General features: G+C 39.4%; 1 protein-coding gene across 1 annotated transcript in view; it reads right to left on the bottom strand.

Moving 5' to 3' along the window:
- PCDH9 (protocadherin 9) overlaps window positions 1-7,479 on the bottom strand; it is an 894,020-nt gene extending 886,541 nt beyond the window's left edge. Inside the window, exons 1-2 of the mRNA XM_036250264.1 lie at window positions 6,927-7,479; window positions 2,543-5,713 (exon numbers count right to left, since the gene is read on the bottom strand). Of these exons, the coding sequence (XP_036106157.1) occupies window positions 2,543-5,578 (3,036 nt within the window). The 5' untranslated portion in view covers window positions 5,579-5,713; window positions 6,927-7,479. The remainder of the gene's footprint in view (window positions 1-2,542; window positions 5,714-6,926) is intronic.
- Between the last annotated feature and the right edge of the window lie 12,354 nt (window positions 7,480-19,833).

The following is a 19,833-nucleotide window of genomic DNA, read 5'->3' as shown; positions in this document are numbered from 1 at the left end:
ATGCCTCTTCATACTAAAATTATACCCATTGCTATCACCACCATCTCTTCTTACTCCTGATATTCCTTTTCTCCAACAGCACGATTTCTCTTTTTCAACATGATAACTTCTAAAAGGTAGAAGCAAAGCCATTACGATAGCTCTTTATCATAACAGTGAATTATAGCTACATAGGAACATCAAAATGCCTACAAGGAGAATTGCGCAGTGACACATGGCCTCAAGGAATGTCTAAATTGCTCTCTGGTTCCAGTTAGAGAATTACTCAGCATCCTATTTCAAAGATGACATCATACAAACAAATATTCTTATGACTGACTAAGCCTCCACCACAGCTCTTTGCCGCACTTTGCTAAAGTGCACTTAACATCTATGGCCCTGTACTAGAATTTCAACTTTTGGGGCAACATCAGAAAAAGTGGGTCTATATATTAATGCTAACAACTACCACACTCGAATGAAAAGAAAGATGATATGGGAAGAATATTGGTATGTTTCTTTGGAAAACACATTTCTGGTTTTGTATGAAAAGTTTAAATCATGTTAGTTTTGTCAAGATATTATGCAAATTAGTATAGTATCATCAGTATGTTGTGAGTGACCTTCACATTAAAAGACAATAATAAAAAAAGGCATTTTCTTTCTTTTCATTAAAATAGCAACTTTATATTTAAATCCACTTAGTTTCATAAATTACTTTTTCTTACCATGATTAACTGTTTACCAACTTTTATAAGCCATTAGTAAGCTCAGAAATGTTCTAAATTTTAAAACTTCAACTTCTTTTAAAAAGTGAATAAATTTAATCTGCAAATAAGTCATTCCAACTGCAAGTTTTATCTAATAACTTCACATTATCCTCTAGAACTTCTATGCTGACTCTTCAGTTCCTTTCTTTCTGTGTATTCCAGCTCTAAGTATACTTTTAAATTGCTCTAGGTATTTTTTTTCTTTAAGAAATGGACATTTTGGTTGTATACGCCCAGGCATTATATTTAATGATCTGGGAGTATCTATGTGATTCATTATCAAAATTATTTTTATAAGTAACCACAAAATCTTAAAGTTACTCCAGAGCAATAAACACTAGAAGCTGAGAAGGAAATGGAGTTTCAATATAACATTCTACCCACCCACTCCCACACACAAAAAAGCAGGGGGTGGGTGGGGGGAGGAAAAAGACTCTTGACTTTTCAATCACTAATCAATGACTGTCAATAAATAGTACCTGCAAATTTATTGTGCTTTACTGGATTTTCTGAAATCTGTATGTTCCTTATTTCTTACACATTCAGATAGGCCACCATCAAAGGTGGACTCAATACCAACACAGATCAAAACTTGGACTGGGAAATGCTACCAAGATGGTGTGGTGAGAGCTAATCACAAAAGAGCGAGCAAATGAACTTAGATACTAGTTGCTCCACAGCAACTATCATTAAATAAAAAGTATCCTTTGGCTGTAGTACCAGCTTGATCCTTCCCTCCCCCCTATCCTTGCTACTGCGGGATTGGCACCTGGCCAGCGCCAGCACATGATACCCTAGTGCCATCTACAGGCTATTATTGACACTCAACTTCCGTGGCAACAGACAAGCACCAGTGAAATAAATTAGACAGCGCTGCATTTAAATCTTTATTAACAAGGAATTATTAGACCTAGGAAAAACTAATTCTGGATTTGGTTGAAATATGAGTTTCTCAGCCTCTTAATCCCTCTTCATATGGCGTGTTTCACAGTTTAAAATGAGTTATGACAGATCACTTATGCATTACTAAGAAGAGAGGATATTTACAATGGATTCATTCTTTTCTGTATAAATCAGTTAGATCAGGGAGACAGCATTCCTTCTTCTTTTTTTTTTTTTTTTCCTTTGCAAGAGTACTTTGGCCATTGTGGACAATCTGCAAATCTTTCTATTCAATACCCAGTTTACCATATTACAATAAAATCATCTGAAATCAAAAAGCAGACTTCCTATATGGCTTAGTTGCAATCTATCTACAATCATGTGCTTCACACCTGATGTACATTTAATATTCTACTATCTTGTTTAGAGACTAAAAAAAAAAAATTAACCCCTTTAGCAACCACAGCTCCAACGTAATTACAGTCAGACCTTCAAACGCCATTTAAAACTTGAGATTTGAAGGTGACTTTTTAGATCAAAAGGTAATGTGAAAATCTTGAAGCAGTCAATTTGGAAACCCCAGGAGCAGAATTTGGCATATCAGGACAGGTTTTCTTCTTCAGCCAACATTATCTTGGGACACTTTGGAATAATTTCCTCTTTTCATCTTTTGCCATTTGAAGGAAGCGGGGAAGTTAAATAATTCTCAGAACTCAGAAAATTTCAAAGCTGTTCTAAAAATTCTTGACTGAGCCCCAGAGGAAGAGAAAAGGGGTCAAGTTTTTTTTTTTTTTTCCCTCTTTAGAACTAAGCTAAAGTTAGACCAAAACAACAGACACACTGGCACGTTAATACTGGTTGACTGGGCACTTGTATGCAGTACTTATAGACCAGTAAAAGTGCTCGTTTACCTGTCTGGTGTGTAAGGGGCCCTTTGTCTTGAAGCCTCCTTGGGAACTGCACTCTGAGGCACTGAAGTGATCTGAACTAGTGGACGAGCGTTTGGAAAGGGTGTCACAACCCCCGACAAAGGTGTTGTCCAAAGGGAGTTCCTGAATCACGTGATGCTTTTTCACAGAAACTGGAGTGTCTGGTTTAAGATGAAAAGCAGGCTGCGGAGAAGCAGATTTGTAGTGCTTGGCCAGGTCAGGGCTGTTAGGCTTGAAGGTGGTTGGCGGTGCCGGGCCCCAGTCAAATCTTCCTATACTTTGCTCCTCCAGCTCAGCCGGCAGGCTTATGGTCCCATTGATAGGTTCGTGAACTGCATCATCGGGTTTGGACTCTTCAATTGTCACAAAGTTTAAAAGAGAGCTCTTGGGAGACTTCCTTTTCTTCCTTTTCTTTTTCTTATTTTGTTTGTTCTCCTGGTTTGGGGACATCCATTCAGCCCCTTGCTTGCTCCTCTGAGCTGCTTTGAACCTGGATGCGTGGCGACAGCGCACCAGCACGGTGACGAAGATCACGACTATGACCACCATGGCACCTGCGACAATGGCGATCATGATGGTGAGATAGTCCTCATTCTGATAGGGCTGGCTGCTATCCCCTATGTTCCTGTCCAATGGTGTCTCCATAGTCCTGCGAATCAAGTCGTAGATGTAGGTGGCATTTCCAGCAGTGTCATTAACATAAAGAAAAACCAGCACAAGAGTGTGCAAAGACTTAGGGTAGCCCAGGTCACTTATGTTGACCACCAAACGGTGCAAGCCCACATCGGTAGGTGCCGGTTTTTCTTCCAGGGTAATGTTACCGGTGACTGGGTCAATCCGAAACAAGCCTTTGTTGTTCCCACTCACAATTGTGTACTTCAGTTCGGCGTTCATCCCGGTGTCAATATCCACGGCAAAAACTTCTGCTACCACGGAGCCAGGAATGGCTGAGAGGGGCACCAACTTAAAAGAAGTGTTAGAAGGTGGAGAAATGACAACTGGGCTGTTGTCATTGACATCCATGACATTGATGGTTACTTTTGCAGTCGAGGACCGTGGTGGTTGTCCTCCATCGGTGGCTTTGACATCAAAAGTGTAGGAACTCTGTTGCTCTCTATCAAATGAGACATTTGACTTTATGACTCCAGAGTAGGGATCCAACACAAAATTATCATTATCATTTAGGATGGAAAGAGTCACAGCTTTATTCTCGCCAGCATCTGCATCTGTCACTGTGATTACCCCCACAGTACTATATTTTGGCAGATTCTCAGACACAAAAAATTGAAAATGATTATGAGTAAACTTGGGGCTATTGTCATTCTCATCCAGAACAGTAACTATCACCGCTGCTTGGCTTTGGAGGGGAGGGGTCCCATTGTCCCTGGCAGTCACTGTAAAAATGAACCGCTCTTGTTCCTCTCTGTCAAAGACTCTGGAGGCTGTCAAAACTCCTGTCTTTCGGTCCAGATCAAAGAAGGAGGCATTCGGTCCAAGCTGATAAACAATGTCTGCATTTTTCCCACTGTCTTCATCTGTAGCACTAATAGTTGTTAAGTATAACCCTCGTCGGTTGTTTTCAGAAACTGACAGCTCAATTACAGGCTGGTTGAAAATTGGTGGGTTGTCATTTTCGTCCTCAAGCTTAACCCTTACCAGGGCAGTCTGATTTAAACTGGGCTTCCCAGAATCAGAGGCAACAATTTTAAAGCTGAATTCTTTGGTGCCCTCATAGTCCAACAAAGAGGAGGTCTCTAACAAATATTGGTTGTCGTATACCGCCTTCAAATGAAATGGGACCTCTCTTTCAATAAAACAGATCACTTTGCCATTCACATCTGTGTCCTTATCTGAAACTGTAATTAGGGCAATCTTGGTATTGACAGGGTCCTTCTCAGATAAATACACTGTGCCATTGATGGGACTTATAATGTACCTCAGGTCTATGTTAGGAGGGTTATCATTGACATCAGTAACATTGATGGTAACAGTTGCTCGAGCAGGAGTGGAGCTGCCATCACTAGCCAGCACTGTCACTTTGTGAATGGCTGTCTCCTCTCGATCTAGGGACCTCTGAACCGTAATCAGCCCAGTAGTATTATTTAAAGCAAAGAGTCTTTTGGTAGCAGGGGCGACCTGGGCACCAAAAATGTACCGGATTTCAGCATTACTGCCTATATCTGCATCCGTGGCATGGAGCTGAATTACAGAGGTGCCGACAGGAGCATTCTCTGGAATGTGGACCTCCACTTGACCCTCCTTAAACACTGGCCTGTTGTCATTTACATCACTTACTGTGACCTGCAGTATGGCAGTGCTGGATTTCTGGGGAGTGCCTCCATCCTCTACTTTGATTTTCATCACATAGGTATCTTTCTGTTCTCTGTCCAAGTTTTGCTGAACAATCAATTGCGGCCACTTTTCTCCCTCCGGAGTTTCCACAATATCCAGTCCAAAAACACTCTGCCCATTTAACAATTCATAGTGCTGTACACCATTGAAGCCTGTGTCCGGATCTGTTGCTGATGGGATTGGAAAGCGGCTGTTGATCAAAGTGTTTTCTGGAATGGAAATATTGATGACAGGAGATGGAAACATGGGGGCATTATCATTGGTATCCTTAACAATTATTTTTATTTTGATCAGCCTGAAAAAATCATTGGGGAGGATCACCACCTCAAGTTCAAAGAAACACTCATTCTCCTCAGCATAAGAGGCTCCAGCACAGAGTTTTTCTCTGTCTATTCTATTGGAGGTTGTGAAAATTTCCCCAGTGCTACTGGACACTTTCACCAAAGGGGCATCCCCAGCTTTAGAAACCAGTCTGTAGACAAGGCTGGCACTGGTCCCTGTGGCAGCATTGATGTGAGAAATGTTCAGATCCTTTGGTATGTTTCCTATGGGCACATTTTCAGGCAATTCCTCTCTAATAGTGTAAATAAGTTCTTGAGCTATTGCGGAATCCAGCCTTAAACAGGCAATCAGAGCAGCCAACAGGTAAAAATCCCTCAGGTCCATGATAATGTATTTATTTTCTTTTCCTGAATTTTAGGGTTTAAAGGTTTCCACTGAGGAATGATGCACGGATTGCAAGAGGAAGCGTGCATGGACTGGAGGATGCATTACATCTCACCGCTTATTTGGAGACAGCCACTGTCAACACAATTGTATAGACAATATTATTCTTCAGTAAATAAAAACACACAGTCACGAAATATTACAACACATTTTCCACTGCATATTAGTAAACATGGCAGTTTGCTCTGCCACTGTTTGCAAGTTAACTCTGTGGATAAAAACACTCAATATCCCCCGCTTGTTGCATTTGCCCAGAGAAAATAAAATTATCTACTTTTGAATTCAGGACAGCTGCTATTTTTACCTGTGTTCACCCACACTATTTTTCAGGACACTGTTTAATTCAAAACATGCATTCTTGCATTCTCGTTCTCCTCTTCCCCTCCCCCTGGCTTACCTGACTCCTGGTTTCTAACCCACCTCCCTTAGTTTTTTTTTTAGGTACAAGTGAAAAACACTAAGTATTTAGCTGTGGTTCCTGCTAACTGCTTTGTCACATGTCAACTGTGAAGTGTTTTCTTCTCTGCCACACTGAGTCATCTCTTTTTTCTATAAAAGACTATCTTTTTCTTTCCCCCAGTTTTCAACTGCCTTCTAATACAATCTTACTGGGAAACAAGCATCGGACATGCTGCTGCAGCATCAGCAGCAATAGTCACCGGCCACTACAGATCTTTATTGCCTAAAAGCACAACACCAACACTTCAAATGTCTTATCCAGACCTTGCTCTCATTTCTCCATGCTGCCAAATTAACCCCAGTAGGATTAACAAACACATTAAAACTTTACAAAATAATAATATAGGATTCCTTATCCTAGAGGTGGAAGAGAGTGTCGAGATGTAAGTGAAACGCAGTAATATTTCCATGTAACAGCACAATATTTTCTACAGAGCCAAAAAGAGGGGAAAATGCAGTTTCTTAACCCTGATCTCTGTTATATTAGTAACATCTGCCACATATAAATACTGCAACCCAATAATGCAGGTTAAAAGGCTTCTGCTTAGATGCTCCCCTAACTGCATTTTAAATGGGTGCAAGGATCCAGACAGCTACCCACTTGAGTAAAACTGGTCAGTTCCCAGCCTCTAATCTTATCTGCATTAGGCTGCACGGTAGCTGATGCCCGTGATTAGTTCCGGCAGAGTGATGCAGGTAGGGATGCAGATACAGCCTAGTAGGTGAGCTCTGCCCCAACCGTCTACCCAATTACAAACACCCCTCGTCTACACTGAGGACATATCTAAACACAGAATTTACAATTGTGCATGCGAAACTTTACACTTACGTTAGTTGCCTCAACCTTTCCCCTTTCCCGGTATGCTGCAGTTAGGAACGATTTGTTCCAATACATAGAAAGCCATGCATCTGGTAGCACCAGTTTGGGGAGAAATCAGGAGCAGCAAAACGTTTTCTCCTTGTGAAATGTGTTGCTTCGGGCTGGCAAATTAGCAACTCCAGAGAACAAATTCACAGATTTGTCGTTATTCTCTCCACATTTCGTCTCTATTACCCACGGGGTCTGGGCTCTTCTGGTATTTAGCACACACAACATCCAGTTGCACTTCTTCAGCTCGGGGGTATTTTCCACAGCATCAAGCATACCATTTCCCTCCGATGTCAGTACTGCTTAAGTCTCTAACTTCTTGTAGGCAACGTCAGAGTTGGGGTGATGGTGATTCTCTGGCTGCTCTCCCGGGTGACAGCTGCCCGAAAAATTCCTAATCGGTTATCTCTTTCTGGTTTCAGAGACTCTAGGGCGCTTCTTCCTGTCTTGCTTGCTCTCCCTCTCTCGCTTCTCCTCTGCCCCTCTCTCCTTCTCCCTCTCCTCTCTCTGAACTGAATTTCTTGATATAACTCTCAATAAGCCCAGAGGGAGGGCGTGACGGACAAAGCCCCGCCCCCGGCAACTGATTGGCCCGCATCTTGCGGTGCGGCAGCCGGACGCGAGGGAGGGGGCGCAGAACAAGGCGCTGACTGTCTCCCAGCCTCCCCCTCCCCAGCGCCCCCTCGGCAGCCGCAAAAACACGGAGCCCCGATCCTGGCCCCGAGAGAGCTGGGTTCCAGGAGGCGTACTGAGCATGCCCAGCAGGGTCCTGCCCGCGAGGCGAGCGCCGGCGCTCCTTAGGCGGGCGCGGGCGGTGCTGGCGGCGGCTCGGGGCGGCTCGGGGCAGCGAACGACCGAGCCCGGCGGTCGGGCGAGTAGGGGCGTTGCAGGAGGCCGGCGGGCGTGCGGGCGCCGGTCCAGGGAGCCTCGGGCACCGGGCACCGCGGCGGGCGGATCGGGGACGCCAAGGGCACTCATCTCTGGGCGCACATTTCGCACTTCCCCTGTCCACACGGAGGGGCCAACACGCGAAGATGGAAGAGTCCACCCGGGGGCGGCGGCCCGAAGCGTAGGGTCGCCCTTGGGAGGGCAGGACGCGCCCGCCGACCCCCGAGTGCGTTCAGCAGACCACACGCCCGGTGCTGCAACGACAGGCTTCTGCTGGCAGGGACGTGGCCAGAAGGGCGCAGAGGGCGGGTTGCGAAAGGTCGGGGCAGGGAATATTTGAATCTCGTTTGAGACCGGAGAGCAAATTAATGGGAGCACCCCAACTTCAGGGTGACGGGAGCTGCCGGGGAAAGGGAGCGCGGCCGACTCCGGGATCCCCGCGGGCAGCCTGGCCAGCCTGGTGCGCGGCGCCCGGTCTCACCCTCGGAGCTGCTCGGACGCCCGCGGCGGTCTGCACCCCCCTCTGCTGCCGCGCCCGGGGCCCCGAACCCGAGCTCGCCCGGACACGCGGCTGCTGCACGGCCCGCTCCCAGCTCACTTCACTGCAAACTTTGCCTGCGAAAGGCTGGAAGGAGTCCCGTCCAGCTGCTTCCCCAAGCTGTGGAGCATTTCCTTTCCTCTGCACTTTCCGCTGATTCCAAGTGTACGCGGAATACGTGTCCTTCCCTGCGCAGTTCCTTCCTCTGACTCGTTTCGCAGCGTATACTCACACGTTTTCTCATTTTCACTGAAGTGCAGGATGGAATGACTCCCGAAAGGATTAAGCTTTATTCCTTAAATACTGGCCCGAAAACGAGACTATCTCTATGTATGATTGAGCTTTTAAAATCAGGAAACCACGACGCTTTACACAATGGGTTTGTTACCTACAACGCCGGATACCTGAGTAAAGTTTGAAGCTTTAATAATAACATTTCACTTGGAACAAAAAAAAAAAAAAATTTTTTTTGAATGACCTATAAAGGTTGTCTGAGAAGGCCTTGCTGTGTGATTGAAGAACTGGGTCTAACTTACAGGGAGGATAAAAGACATGTATTTTACATGCCCGTGTCCCCTGCTCTGGACTGAGCTGTGGTTGTATTGACGGCTCCTCACAGTTCTGCACTATGATGGCATGCACAAAGATACCTCTTATTTTTGAATAAAAGTGTTTTCTTTTTCAACATGAACACATTTCCAGATACTTAAGTTAGAAGTAAAAATATCACAAAGCAAATCCACCAAACATAGATATTGCCTAAATAATTTCACTATTTAACCAACTCTCTTGACATTACAATTTCCCCACATTGATGACAATGTAAGTTCTTTTTAATTCAAACTTTTCCTGAGGTCAGTGTTCATGGCAAAAGTGCAGTCAGTGCCTAAAGTACACTGTAAAATAGGTTCATCTCTTATATGTGAAATATAAAACAGGTTTCTTGAAGGCAATAGATTGATACTGTTTTTAAATAGCCCTCCAAAACCTTCTTATAATAGTAGTATTTTGTATGGTTAGACTATACAACATTTAAGAATAAAAAGGACTGCTTAAATGTCTAAAATTAAAAAGAAAACTATTACCTCATACAATAATATGAGTGAATCAAAACAAGATTATTTTACCTTAACTCTGAATGATAATTTTGCCATTCACAGGAAAATCTACAATTAGAGCTAGGGCATTGTTCCAACTGTCACCTGTTTTATGCTCTGAACTTGTTTAAAATAATATAGGAACCATCATTCTGATACATTTACAATAAACATAGCAGCACAGCCACTTTCCAGTTCACTTCATATGCATCACAGTTATCTCACATTCTTATTCTAATCACACTATAGTCACTTCAAAGTCACGTTGCAGTCGCAACACATAACTTAGCAATAATTAGTTAACATTATTACTAAGCAGAAGTATCTCTGTTTGCTAAAGGGTAGTTTTACCAGTAGTCAGAACCCATTATTATCCAATGCTCATAAATGAAATCTTAGTATGAACACAGATAAAGGAGGGGGAAAGAAAATCACATGATTAAATTTACCACCATGAAACTTCAATTAACAAACCACAGGTCAAAGCCCCCAAATGAGGTCTGTCTAGACTCTTCAAAGGTGGTCGACTATAATATAGAAATAGAGCTACTGACTTCAGTGCATTCTATTGTTCAGGTGTTTATTTGGCATATTTAAATTATTGGGATTCTCAATTATACTAGTTTTCTCTCTTAAAGCTAGAATAGTTGAAGGTTATTGTTTGCCCTGTTATATACCAGCTGCTAAACTCCAGAATGAGAACTATTATTAAGGATCTTATTAATATTCAGGAAGAAAATGAAATATAAAGGGTCATATTTCTAACCTTCCACTATCATAACTTGAGGCTTCTGCCCAGAACTCTATATAAAACATTTCCATAATGAGAGCTGCTTACGATCCACCTCTTCTACCTTATTTTTTTTTTAGTTATATCTACATAATTATGAATTAGGAAAATGATATTATCCATCAATTGTAGTTTTTGTAGGAGACTATTGGTTTTGATCATTTTAATCACTCTTTTCTTCAGTGAATTTAATAAAATATTAGATTTACAATTCTATGACTTCCAATACAGATCTTCCAGGATATGCATTAGGCTTCCAATTAGATCTCAGTAATTAACCCTTATTCATCTTTGTCATTGCATGTTTTCTACAGCAAGGAATTAGTATATTCTCACATGTGTTGTACCTGATTAGTATATAATTTAGGAATTATGCCATCTGGGCTGTAATAAAACTGCCTTAGTGTTCTCTGCTGTTATATAGGTCATAGAATACTTGTGAAGCTGAGTCATCTTAGACAAGCTAACTGAAGACTAAAATACTATTACAGATCTATAAAGAAACAAATGTCGAGTTAATACAATTATTTTATATTCCAAAATTTAATGTTCTGTTTATATATTTAAACAATTCCCATGTAATGGCATTTAATAACTTAAATTATCAAGCAGCTTGGTTTGTTAATTGGGTTTTCATCTATGATGTTCTAGTTTTCAGTCAGCATTTTAAAATTACATTTCACACAGAGCTTGTAAAGGCCTATTTCTTTAAGTTACATTTTATATAAATGACACAGACTGTGGTATTTGCAATGATCAAATGACCTCCTCAAGGATTTCAAGACTAAAATGTTGAACTTTAATATACTAGGTCTGTATTCCAATCAAAGTTTTTAAAAAATACAATAAATACTATTGTGTGTTGTACTTCTAAAGTTCCTTTAACCCAGGTGTCTTATTGTGTCTAACAGACATTAATCAATCAATCCCAGGGACTCTTATATCACAGCAGGTAGTATTGTCCCCATTTCACAAAAGAGTCTAGACTACCCTACTGTACTTCTGGAAGGAAATCTGTGAAAAAATGCTGAGAGTTATTTGTATTATCACTATTTAGAAAATGACAATACGGAATATTAACACCATTAAAATTAACACCATTTATGACTGTACAGACTGGCAAAGTGTAGTAAAGTCCTGAACAATTCTTCTGCTTCACTATTAGCTCTCTCCTTTGAATATCTTTTTTCTTTTTTCCTTTTCTTTCTTCCTTCCTTCTTCCTCCCTCCCTCCCTCCCTCCCTTCCTTCCTTCCTTTTTTTTTTTTTAAAGGAGACTTGGAGCAAAGTAGTCAAGTCACAAAGGAAAACATGTGACAAGAAGCTGCATCCTCTTTGACTGAACTAAATTTATCTCAATTTGCTATGATTTTATGACTGACCATGATTATAGATATCAAGTGTGTAGCTCAGTTATTATAATATAAACAGACATTTTCAAGTGCCACTATTTTATCATGATTATCATATAGACAAAGAAAATACTGAATTTTCAAATGGCATTATTGGTTTTTAAGACTTCAGGTTATAGAGAGACATAGCTTTTATAACAAGTGTTTTCCCCATCACAGGAAGGGCTCAAGTAATTACTCAGAAAACATGAAAAAGTTGTTTTAAGATAGTAAAGAGAGAATAAGTATGTTTAGCCTTAAATAATTCGATCAGTAAAGTCATAATTTCAAGTGAAATGTAACGTACAAAACTTTGTACTGTTTGTAGGATATTTATTTTCTGTGGGAAAGAACTACCAGATTAGAATGTCAAGTATAATCTATTCAGTTCATATTTACATAAAACAAATGCCCTTAAATACAGAAATACATGAACATTATGCAGAAACACCTCTATTTACCCTTAAAAACAGACACACAGAAATGCCGAGACAAGGACACAATTCATGCGCAATAGCATTTGCCCAAAGATAACGGGAAAATTATTTTCATAGATATTAAAACTTTCTCATCAATGCGCGTATATTGTTGAAAACAGAACTGCATGGTACCTGAAACATCATTCTAGTACCTTTTCTTCCCTTTTCTCCTCTGCCACCTGGCATGCCTCTATTTTTTCTGTCCTTTGTCTTTTTTTTTAGTAAACTCACATGATATTCTTCTAAGAGCCCAACTTGTTACATAATGTGTACATAAATAGACTAACTAATATAGGGCAGAATGGATAAGCCTCGTTTTTCTTTTATAGTCTCCTCTCAGGAACCAAATTCAACCCACAGTCCCCCTCTAATTGAATTAGGATGAGTCAGGGAGACTATGCATATTTCATTGACTCCTGCAGCCCTGGCTTAATTCCAGATCCTTGCTAACACCCAAGTAATAGAGATGGGGATTGCTCGGCCCTCAGGAGACGCGGGTGTGCTTTGTCTGGGATTTACGTCTATACCACTCTACTTACCAAAACTGTGTGTGTACACACATGATGTTTTAATATATTTTTTTTCTGTCATTTACATTAATGCAATCCTTTAAAAGTCCTAAAATGCTCCTCATCTTTTCAGTCCTGTGCCTGTGAATTTCCTGTGTTCTAGCCACACACAGATTGTGAAATTTTCCTGAAGGATGAAAAGAACCTCAAAGAACCTTCTTGGCTGTATGGGATGGAGTCGGTCTGCTTTAAAGTTAGCCAGGACACATCATAAGAGAGACTTTTTTTTCTTTTTTTAAATAGAAGTTATAAGAAACATCACATGTTGAGTTTATAACATAAGCCTCATTCGGAAACCTTTCCTTGGAAACATAGCATTTGTAAAATAAAAAAAAGCAATGTACACCTGTGACCATTGCAAAAGATTATGAACATTTCTTTATGTCACTAAAATATTCGTGCCATGTATTAATGTGGAGAGTAAATAAGTACCCCTGCTTGAGGGCAGAATCAGTGTGTGGCCTGATGCATGACAAACTTATCTGTGTAATTTCCTAAAGTAACAACCATACCACTGGGCTGTCTTTAAAGGCAATGCTGGCATAATGGGATTATTTCCCAGTGATATTTGTCCCTCACTGTGGAAGCAGGTTAACAGTTGTGAGTACCCGAAACCACAGTTTATTCTTGTATTTTTATTAGTTATTGTATTATTTTCTAGATGAGCAACTGCAAACCCTCTTTGGGCGCATCCTGTATATCTTAAGCATAAATCAGCTGAGCTGAGGCTTCTTACTGATTTTTGTGGTTGTTTATTTTTTATATAGATGCCTCGAATCCTGAGAGTCCTTCCTATTTTGCTAATTCTCATCTTAATATCTCTCCTTTATATTTTAGACTTTAAATATTTTGCTTATTACATGCATCTTACTATTTCAAATATTCAATCGCATGTTTTTGATAATATAGGTTAATAAATATACTAACAATTTAGTTGTGTTTACCTTCATATTGTTCCAGAATGTTGACTGAGTTTATTTTTGTAAGCCTAATAAAGTTAACTTTTTGTGATTTAAATAACAATTACCTTAAACTAATTCTGTGTTTCTCAAACTTTAATTAGAGTACAGATTACCCAACTACCTTGATAAATTAAAACACAGGTTCTGATATATTAGTTCTGGGGTGGGAGCTGAGGTCTTGCATTTCTACCAAGTTCCCAGGGCATCCTGATGCTGTTGATCTGACCCCCACACATTAAGCAGCAAGGACCTGAAAGGCATCTTAGATACAAAGTGTCATGACACACAGGACAACACCCAAAAAGAAAATACTGGAGAAAGGATTATGCCTACTTTTTACCGTGCACAGGTTAATTCTGTTACCAAGCATTCTTCTGATGCAAGTACAGCTCAGAGACTCGAGGAATTTACACATCACATATATTAACTTGATTTAGTTTGTTTTCTTCCTCACGGAGATTAGATATCTCGAGCTACTTAGTTTTACTTCGTACTGGAAGTGAGGAAGGTGTCCCTCTGGAGCCTGGCACCTTCCAGGGAGGGGCAGAACTGCATGGTACAGAGCAGAGGGACGCGGGCCCTTGCTAAGCGATGTGAAGGTACCAGGGTACGATGAGTAGAGAAGGTGTCAACGAGGAGGTGACAGAGCACATGCTTGAACTTCGCTGAGTCTTGTCCAAACCTCACATGAGTTTCCTTTTCGGAAAACGTTCCTGCTTAAATTCCATCCATATGGTGAGCAAAGCAGCTATCTTCACACAGTGTGGACTTCTCCCACCTACCAGAAAATGATGGATCCATCCATTCTGCCAACATCTGCTTATGTTCACAAAGATGCTAACTCCAAGATGGACCAATGGACCCCTTCATCAAAGAACCTAGATCAGTAATTCGGATACTCCAAGAACAATGTAATTGTTCTGTAAACAGGAAGTGATGTATGCTCAGGAGTATGAGAAGCAGTAGTTTTTCATTATTTAAACCAGAAAACAGAAAAGCAGAGGGAGAGAGGATGAGCACAGGAAGGCTATGCAGGGAAGGAATCCGGAGGAATCAGAGGCGGAGAACCCCCTGGCGGCCACCGGCTGGTCCCAGTTCACTGCTGGTGTTCAGCTGCATTCCTGCCGCTGTTGCTGAGGAGCTAATCTACTTGCTAGAAAGAGTCCTAACTAATATAAGAGCTAATGACGGGACTTGGTACTTTTGCTTGACGCTATCTGTTCCTGATCAATTAATGCACCGAAAGGCTAACACATGAACTGCAGTAACATGACTGGCAATTTATAATCGTAGCAAAGAATAAGAAAAGTGAAAACAATAAATTTTTTGTATCAGTGGTTTTCAACAGGGTAATTTTGCTCCTTAGGGGACATTGGCAATGTCTGGAGACATTCTGATTGTCACCACTGGAACATTAGTGGAGAGGTTGGTGTTCCTACGGGCATGTAGTGGGGTGGAGGCCAGGGATGATGCTAAATGTTGTATAATGTACAGAACAAGTCCCTTCTCCCATTCTCTTTCCCCAACACATGTACACACACTCAGACACACCACGCGAATTATCTGGTTCAAAGTGGTAGTAGTACCAAAGTTGAGAAACCCTGCTTTAGACAAATAGCATTTGTATTTTATATATTATAATTTATTTAAGCAAATTTATATCTGATAAGTCTGTAAAGAGCTGAATCAAAAGTTAAGATATCATTAAAGTTCTTTTGATGACCTATAGGAAAACAGACAAAATATGTTACAAATTATGCCATTGAACTCTATGGAAATAAATTTGTCTTCCAAGTCTTCCTAACAGATGTTCTTTTTTAAATAGAAGTCACAGCAAATCTATGAACCATTGGGCATAATCATGGTCATTTCTGTCTATCCTTATTTTCAGAAACTCTAAGATTCTTCAACAAATATATGAGGGATTTTTATTAGATTTATACTAATGTATAATATAACCATTATAAAAGTTGATTTTATATGATCTTTTAATTATTTGTTTTATTATTTCATAATTAAAAAAATATATCTACCCTACTCACAATTTCTCTTACAAAATGTGATTTTCCTAGATTATGATATACATTTGTGACTTATTTGGGTTGTTCATCAAGTAAAAAAAAAATTAAAACTACAATTACTTGAAATAGAAAGTGTAGACTTTCCTTGGTTATAAATCAGTAAAGCATCTATAACTCCATTCAAATCTATGCTTGTATACAAACTTGAACAAAAGAAGTAATGCAATTTATCTGGTTAGTTGTTAAGATTTTTTAAATTCTTATTACCATAGTCTCAATAACATTTTATTTCCTACAAATTATATAAATCACACATATGTTTACTCTAAAGTTTTTGGGTCAACTTAATGGTTCCTAAAAATCCGCAATTTAAATGGAAAATATAACTTAATAAGTAAGCAAAATTTTTCTGAATTAAGCTAAATACTTATTTATAAGAAAGTGTTGAAGAAATATTGAATACTAGAAAATGAATTTTTAGCTAGATACTACTTGGCCCATTCGAGAATCATTTTAAAAGTTATAGTTGTAAAATAATTTCTAACTGTGGTAAACACTGCCATCTAGAGGAATTATCTGGTAATGCATACCAAAACCAAAATGCCTGAAAGTGTTATATGTATGGATTTATGCTATAATTTTCATTTTATAAATTTCATAAACATGAAAAATTCTTCTATATCACATGAAATAAACTTAATTGTAAAACTGAGCTATTAAGCAACATTATCACTATGATTGTCAAATATCAATACATGTTCAAAATAGTTATTTGAATGAAATTCTTTTTATTAACCACATTTTCAAGATGTTTTCTTACATTTGTCAGATAGTAATTTAATTTTTGTATTTAAAAAACTAATTATAATATCAAAATCATAATCAGATTCTTGCAAAAAGTACATTAGAATCAATAGCTAGAAAAACCTTCATTGCAATGACATCACTATGTAAGGCACACACTTTACAACAAATGTTTCCTTTTAGAAAAGTGATAAAATTACCTGTACTATTCTTGTCCTTTCTTTTTCTCCCTCTTTTGTGTTAGTTTTAATGTGAACAGTTTTCAGTCCTGTTTCATTAACTTATTCCATGTGCTCATTTCTAAGTTCTGCTTCTTGAGTAGTCCTTCATTACTTAGTGGTGGCTGAGGCTGAAGGAATGTTGGACCTAAGATAGGGTAAAATAGAGGCAGCTTGCTGTGTTGCCTATTTAAATAGAAATACAAGCACTTTAACACCTATGAAATTTTCATTGTCAAAATTGATGAACAGAAACATATACGTTCTATAACACTTTCCCACACAACAATACTCATTTTTAAAGTGGCTATCCAGTATTTTCACTTGTAGTTAAAATTATGCAAATGTTACCTACTGACATTTATTTTTATATGTTCCCTGAATTCCAACTTGATTACTAATAAAATTTGTGGAAGTCTACTTTATATCACTTGTGACCAATGTTATGTATATTTGCAATTTTTTGAGATGATTGGGATACTATTTTAGTATCTTCTTTGTGTTAGATCTGTACTTAAACAGCTAGATTATTATTTTTTTCCCTCACCTGAGAATATTTTTTTCCATTTATCTTCAGATTGAGTGGAAGAGTAAATGGGGGAGAGAGAGGGAGAAAGAGAAACATTGATGTGGGGGAGACACATTGATTGGTTGCCTTCCACTGGACCCTGACCTGGGCCGAACTGAAACCAAGGTAGGTGCTCTTGACTGGAATCGAACCCAAGACTCTTTGGTCTGCAGGCCATTGCTCCAACCACTGAGCCAAACTGGCCAAGGCTAAACTGCTAGATTATGAATTTAATTGTATTACTAGGAAGACAAGGGAGATTATAAATTTCAAATCAAGTAAAAAATATATATATGTAGCATTAAAATGTAGTTCTGCAAAGTTGCTAAAGAGCTGCAGAGATGCCTAGCTGAAAGAAAAATCTATAAGTGAGGATACAAGTAATTTTTTAAATAATTCAATGTTTTAATTGCAATGAATACCTACATTAGAATCTGATACAATTTTACTTGATTATTTTTTTATTTAAGTGAGTAAAAATTACAGGGTTAATAGTAATGGTGGAATGCTGACTGGTGTAATCCCTATTATTTTGCATCTGGTGTTTCAATCGTAAGTGAACACTGTTGATGTCACCATTGTAATTAGCTAGTTATTAATATTAATAACAGGAAAGGAGCAAAGGGGAGGCCAGACATTACAAGCATGGCCATCTGAGCAGCTTCACCAGGAAGCTGCAACATTCTACTCCCCAGGGAACCACCAGTCCATTTCCTGCAGATCACTGGGGGAAGGGGTCCAACAAAGGGGAAGATGGACAAAAGCCAATAAAGTTGGGGTGATGCAGGGAAGGTGCTTGCCTGTCAGTCTAACCTGGAAACAAAGATAATTGGCCAGAGAGGGTGGAACCACTGCAAGCCCATGAAAATTTGGGAATATATAATCCCCAAATAATGCTCTCTCTCTTGTTCGCCTTGCTTCCCTCCTTTCTCCTTGCACTCACCAGTGCTCCCTCCATAACCACAAGGCCCGAGAAGCTGCACCGCCTACGGCCATGCAGATCCCACAACCCTGGACTGTAGCTGGGAACTCAAGCTGACCTGGCCCACACTGGACTGGGTTGTGCTAATATGGAGCAGACACTCTGGGCAATGACTTTGATCCTAGCTTTGCTGAACTCAAAACGTGACTTTTTTCTTGGTGGGACAGAGGGAAACAGGACTTTGGAAACTCAGGGGTTTAATTCCACAGAAATAAAGCTTTCTACAATACCTCATCCTCCTGTGCAACCTCAGGAAATTCTTATTCTTTGGCACTCCAAGAAGCCCCCTTCCACTGGCAAGTAGTGCGGACACAGAGGACACCCCACCAATAACAATGAGAAGGAAAGAAATTGAATTAATATGCATGTATACAAGTATTACTCCTTTTCTAGTGGAAGTTTCTGATAGTTTTATACAATGGTGGGCAAAAGTACATTTACAGTTGTAATACAAATAAATACTATAAAAATTAATAAAAGGTCCCCCCCAGGATGTGAAAGTCAGCTTTACCTCAGCTTTTACCAGGTATTTGTTGGCACAGAAGGGGACTTGTCCACTTTTGCCTCCTTCTGCCTCCGTCTTGGCATCAAGACAGTTAGCAGAAGAGAGACTTTGTGTGCAGCCTGTTCTTACAAGACCCTTGACACCAGGATTTTAGGGGCACGCCGAAGGGAAAGAATATAAGAAAATTCTTATGCGTAAAACAAATTGTCCAATCCTTTATTCAGCAATTGTTTATGTATTTCCAATTTCCTTGCGCTCTTTCTCACAGTTATGCTCAACCATTTGAAAGTAAGTTATAGACCTGTCGTTGCGAAATCATTCAGCTAAGAATAAGGGCAGTCTCCTACATAACCACACAGTACCGTTATCACGCGGTAAGTAGTAATAATTTTGTAGCATCATGTAATGCCTATTTTATATTCATTTGTTTCTACTCATTCCCAGGAAAAGGTTGGTAGCTAATTGTGGGGTTTTCCCCTTCTTTTGAACTCAGTCCAATCTAATTTATGTTCACAATATTTTTCCTGTTGTATTTCTTCACTCTCTTAGTTTAAAACAGTTCCCTCATTTTTTTTCCCTTAACATTTATTTCTGATTAATTTAGGATAGTTGGGGGGAAGATTATTCCATATTCTGGATTTGTTTAATTGCTTCATTTTGGGTCATTAACTTGATTTTCTGTGACCTGTAATTTTGTAAACTAGGATCTAAAACAGTGCTGTTCAACAAAAATAGAATCTGGGCCACAAACATAATTTAAATATTATAACAGCCACTTAAAAAATTAGAAAATAAGATGAAATTATTGTAATAAGTTATTTTATTAAACCCAATAGATTCAAAACACATCATTTCACCATGTAGCCAATATTTTAAAATGGCTAAAAATAAATGAAGGCAAAAGCCACAAGAGTGTTAACATATTTTACCTCTTTTATTTAAAGTACTATATCTATGAAATCAAATCTGGTATATAACATAGAACACATTTTAATCTGGGCTAGCCACAATTCATGTTGAATAGTCAAACATGTCTGGTGTTCAACACTATATAGTAC

The sequence above is a fragment of the Molossus molossus genome, unplaced genomic scaffold (genome assembly GCF_014108415.1).
Source record: "Molossus molossus isolate mMolMol1 unplaced genomic scaffold, mMolMol1.p scaffold_m16_p_9, whole genome shotgun sequence".
In the NCBI taxonomy this organism is placed as follows: domain Eukaryota; kingdom Metazoa; phylum Chordata; class Mammalia; order Chiroptera; family Molossidae; genus Molossus; species Molossus molossus.
Note: the sequence above shows the minus strand (reverse complement) of the source record. Positions and strands in the feature narration are given on the sequence as shown.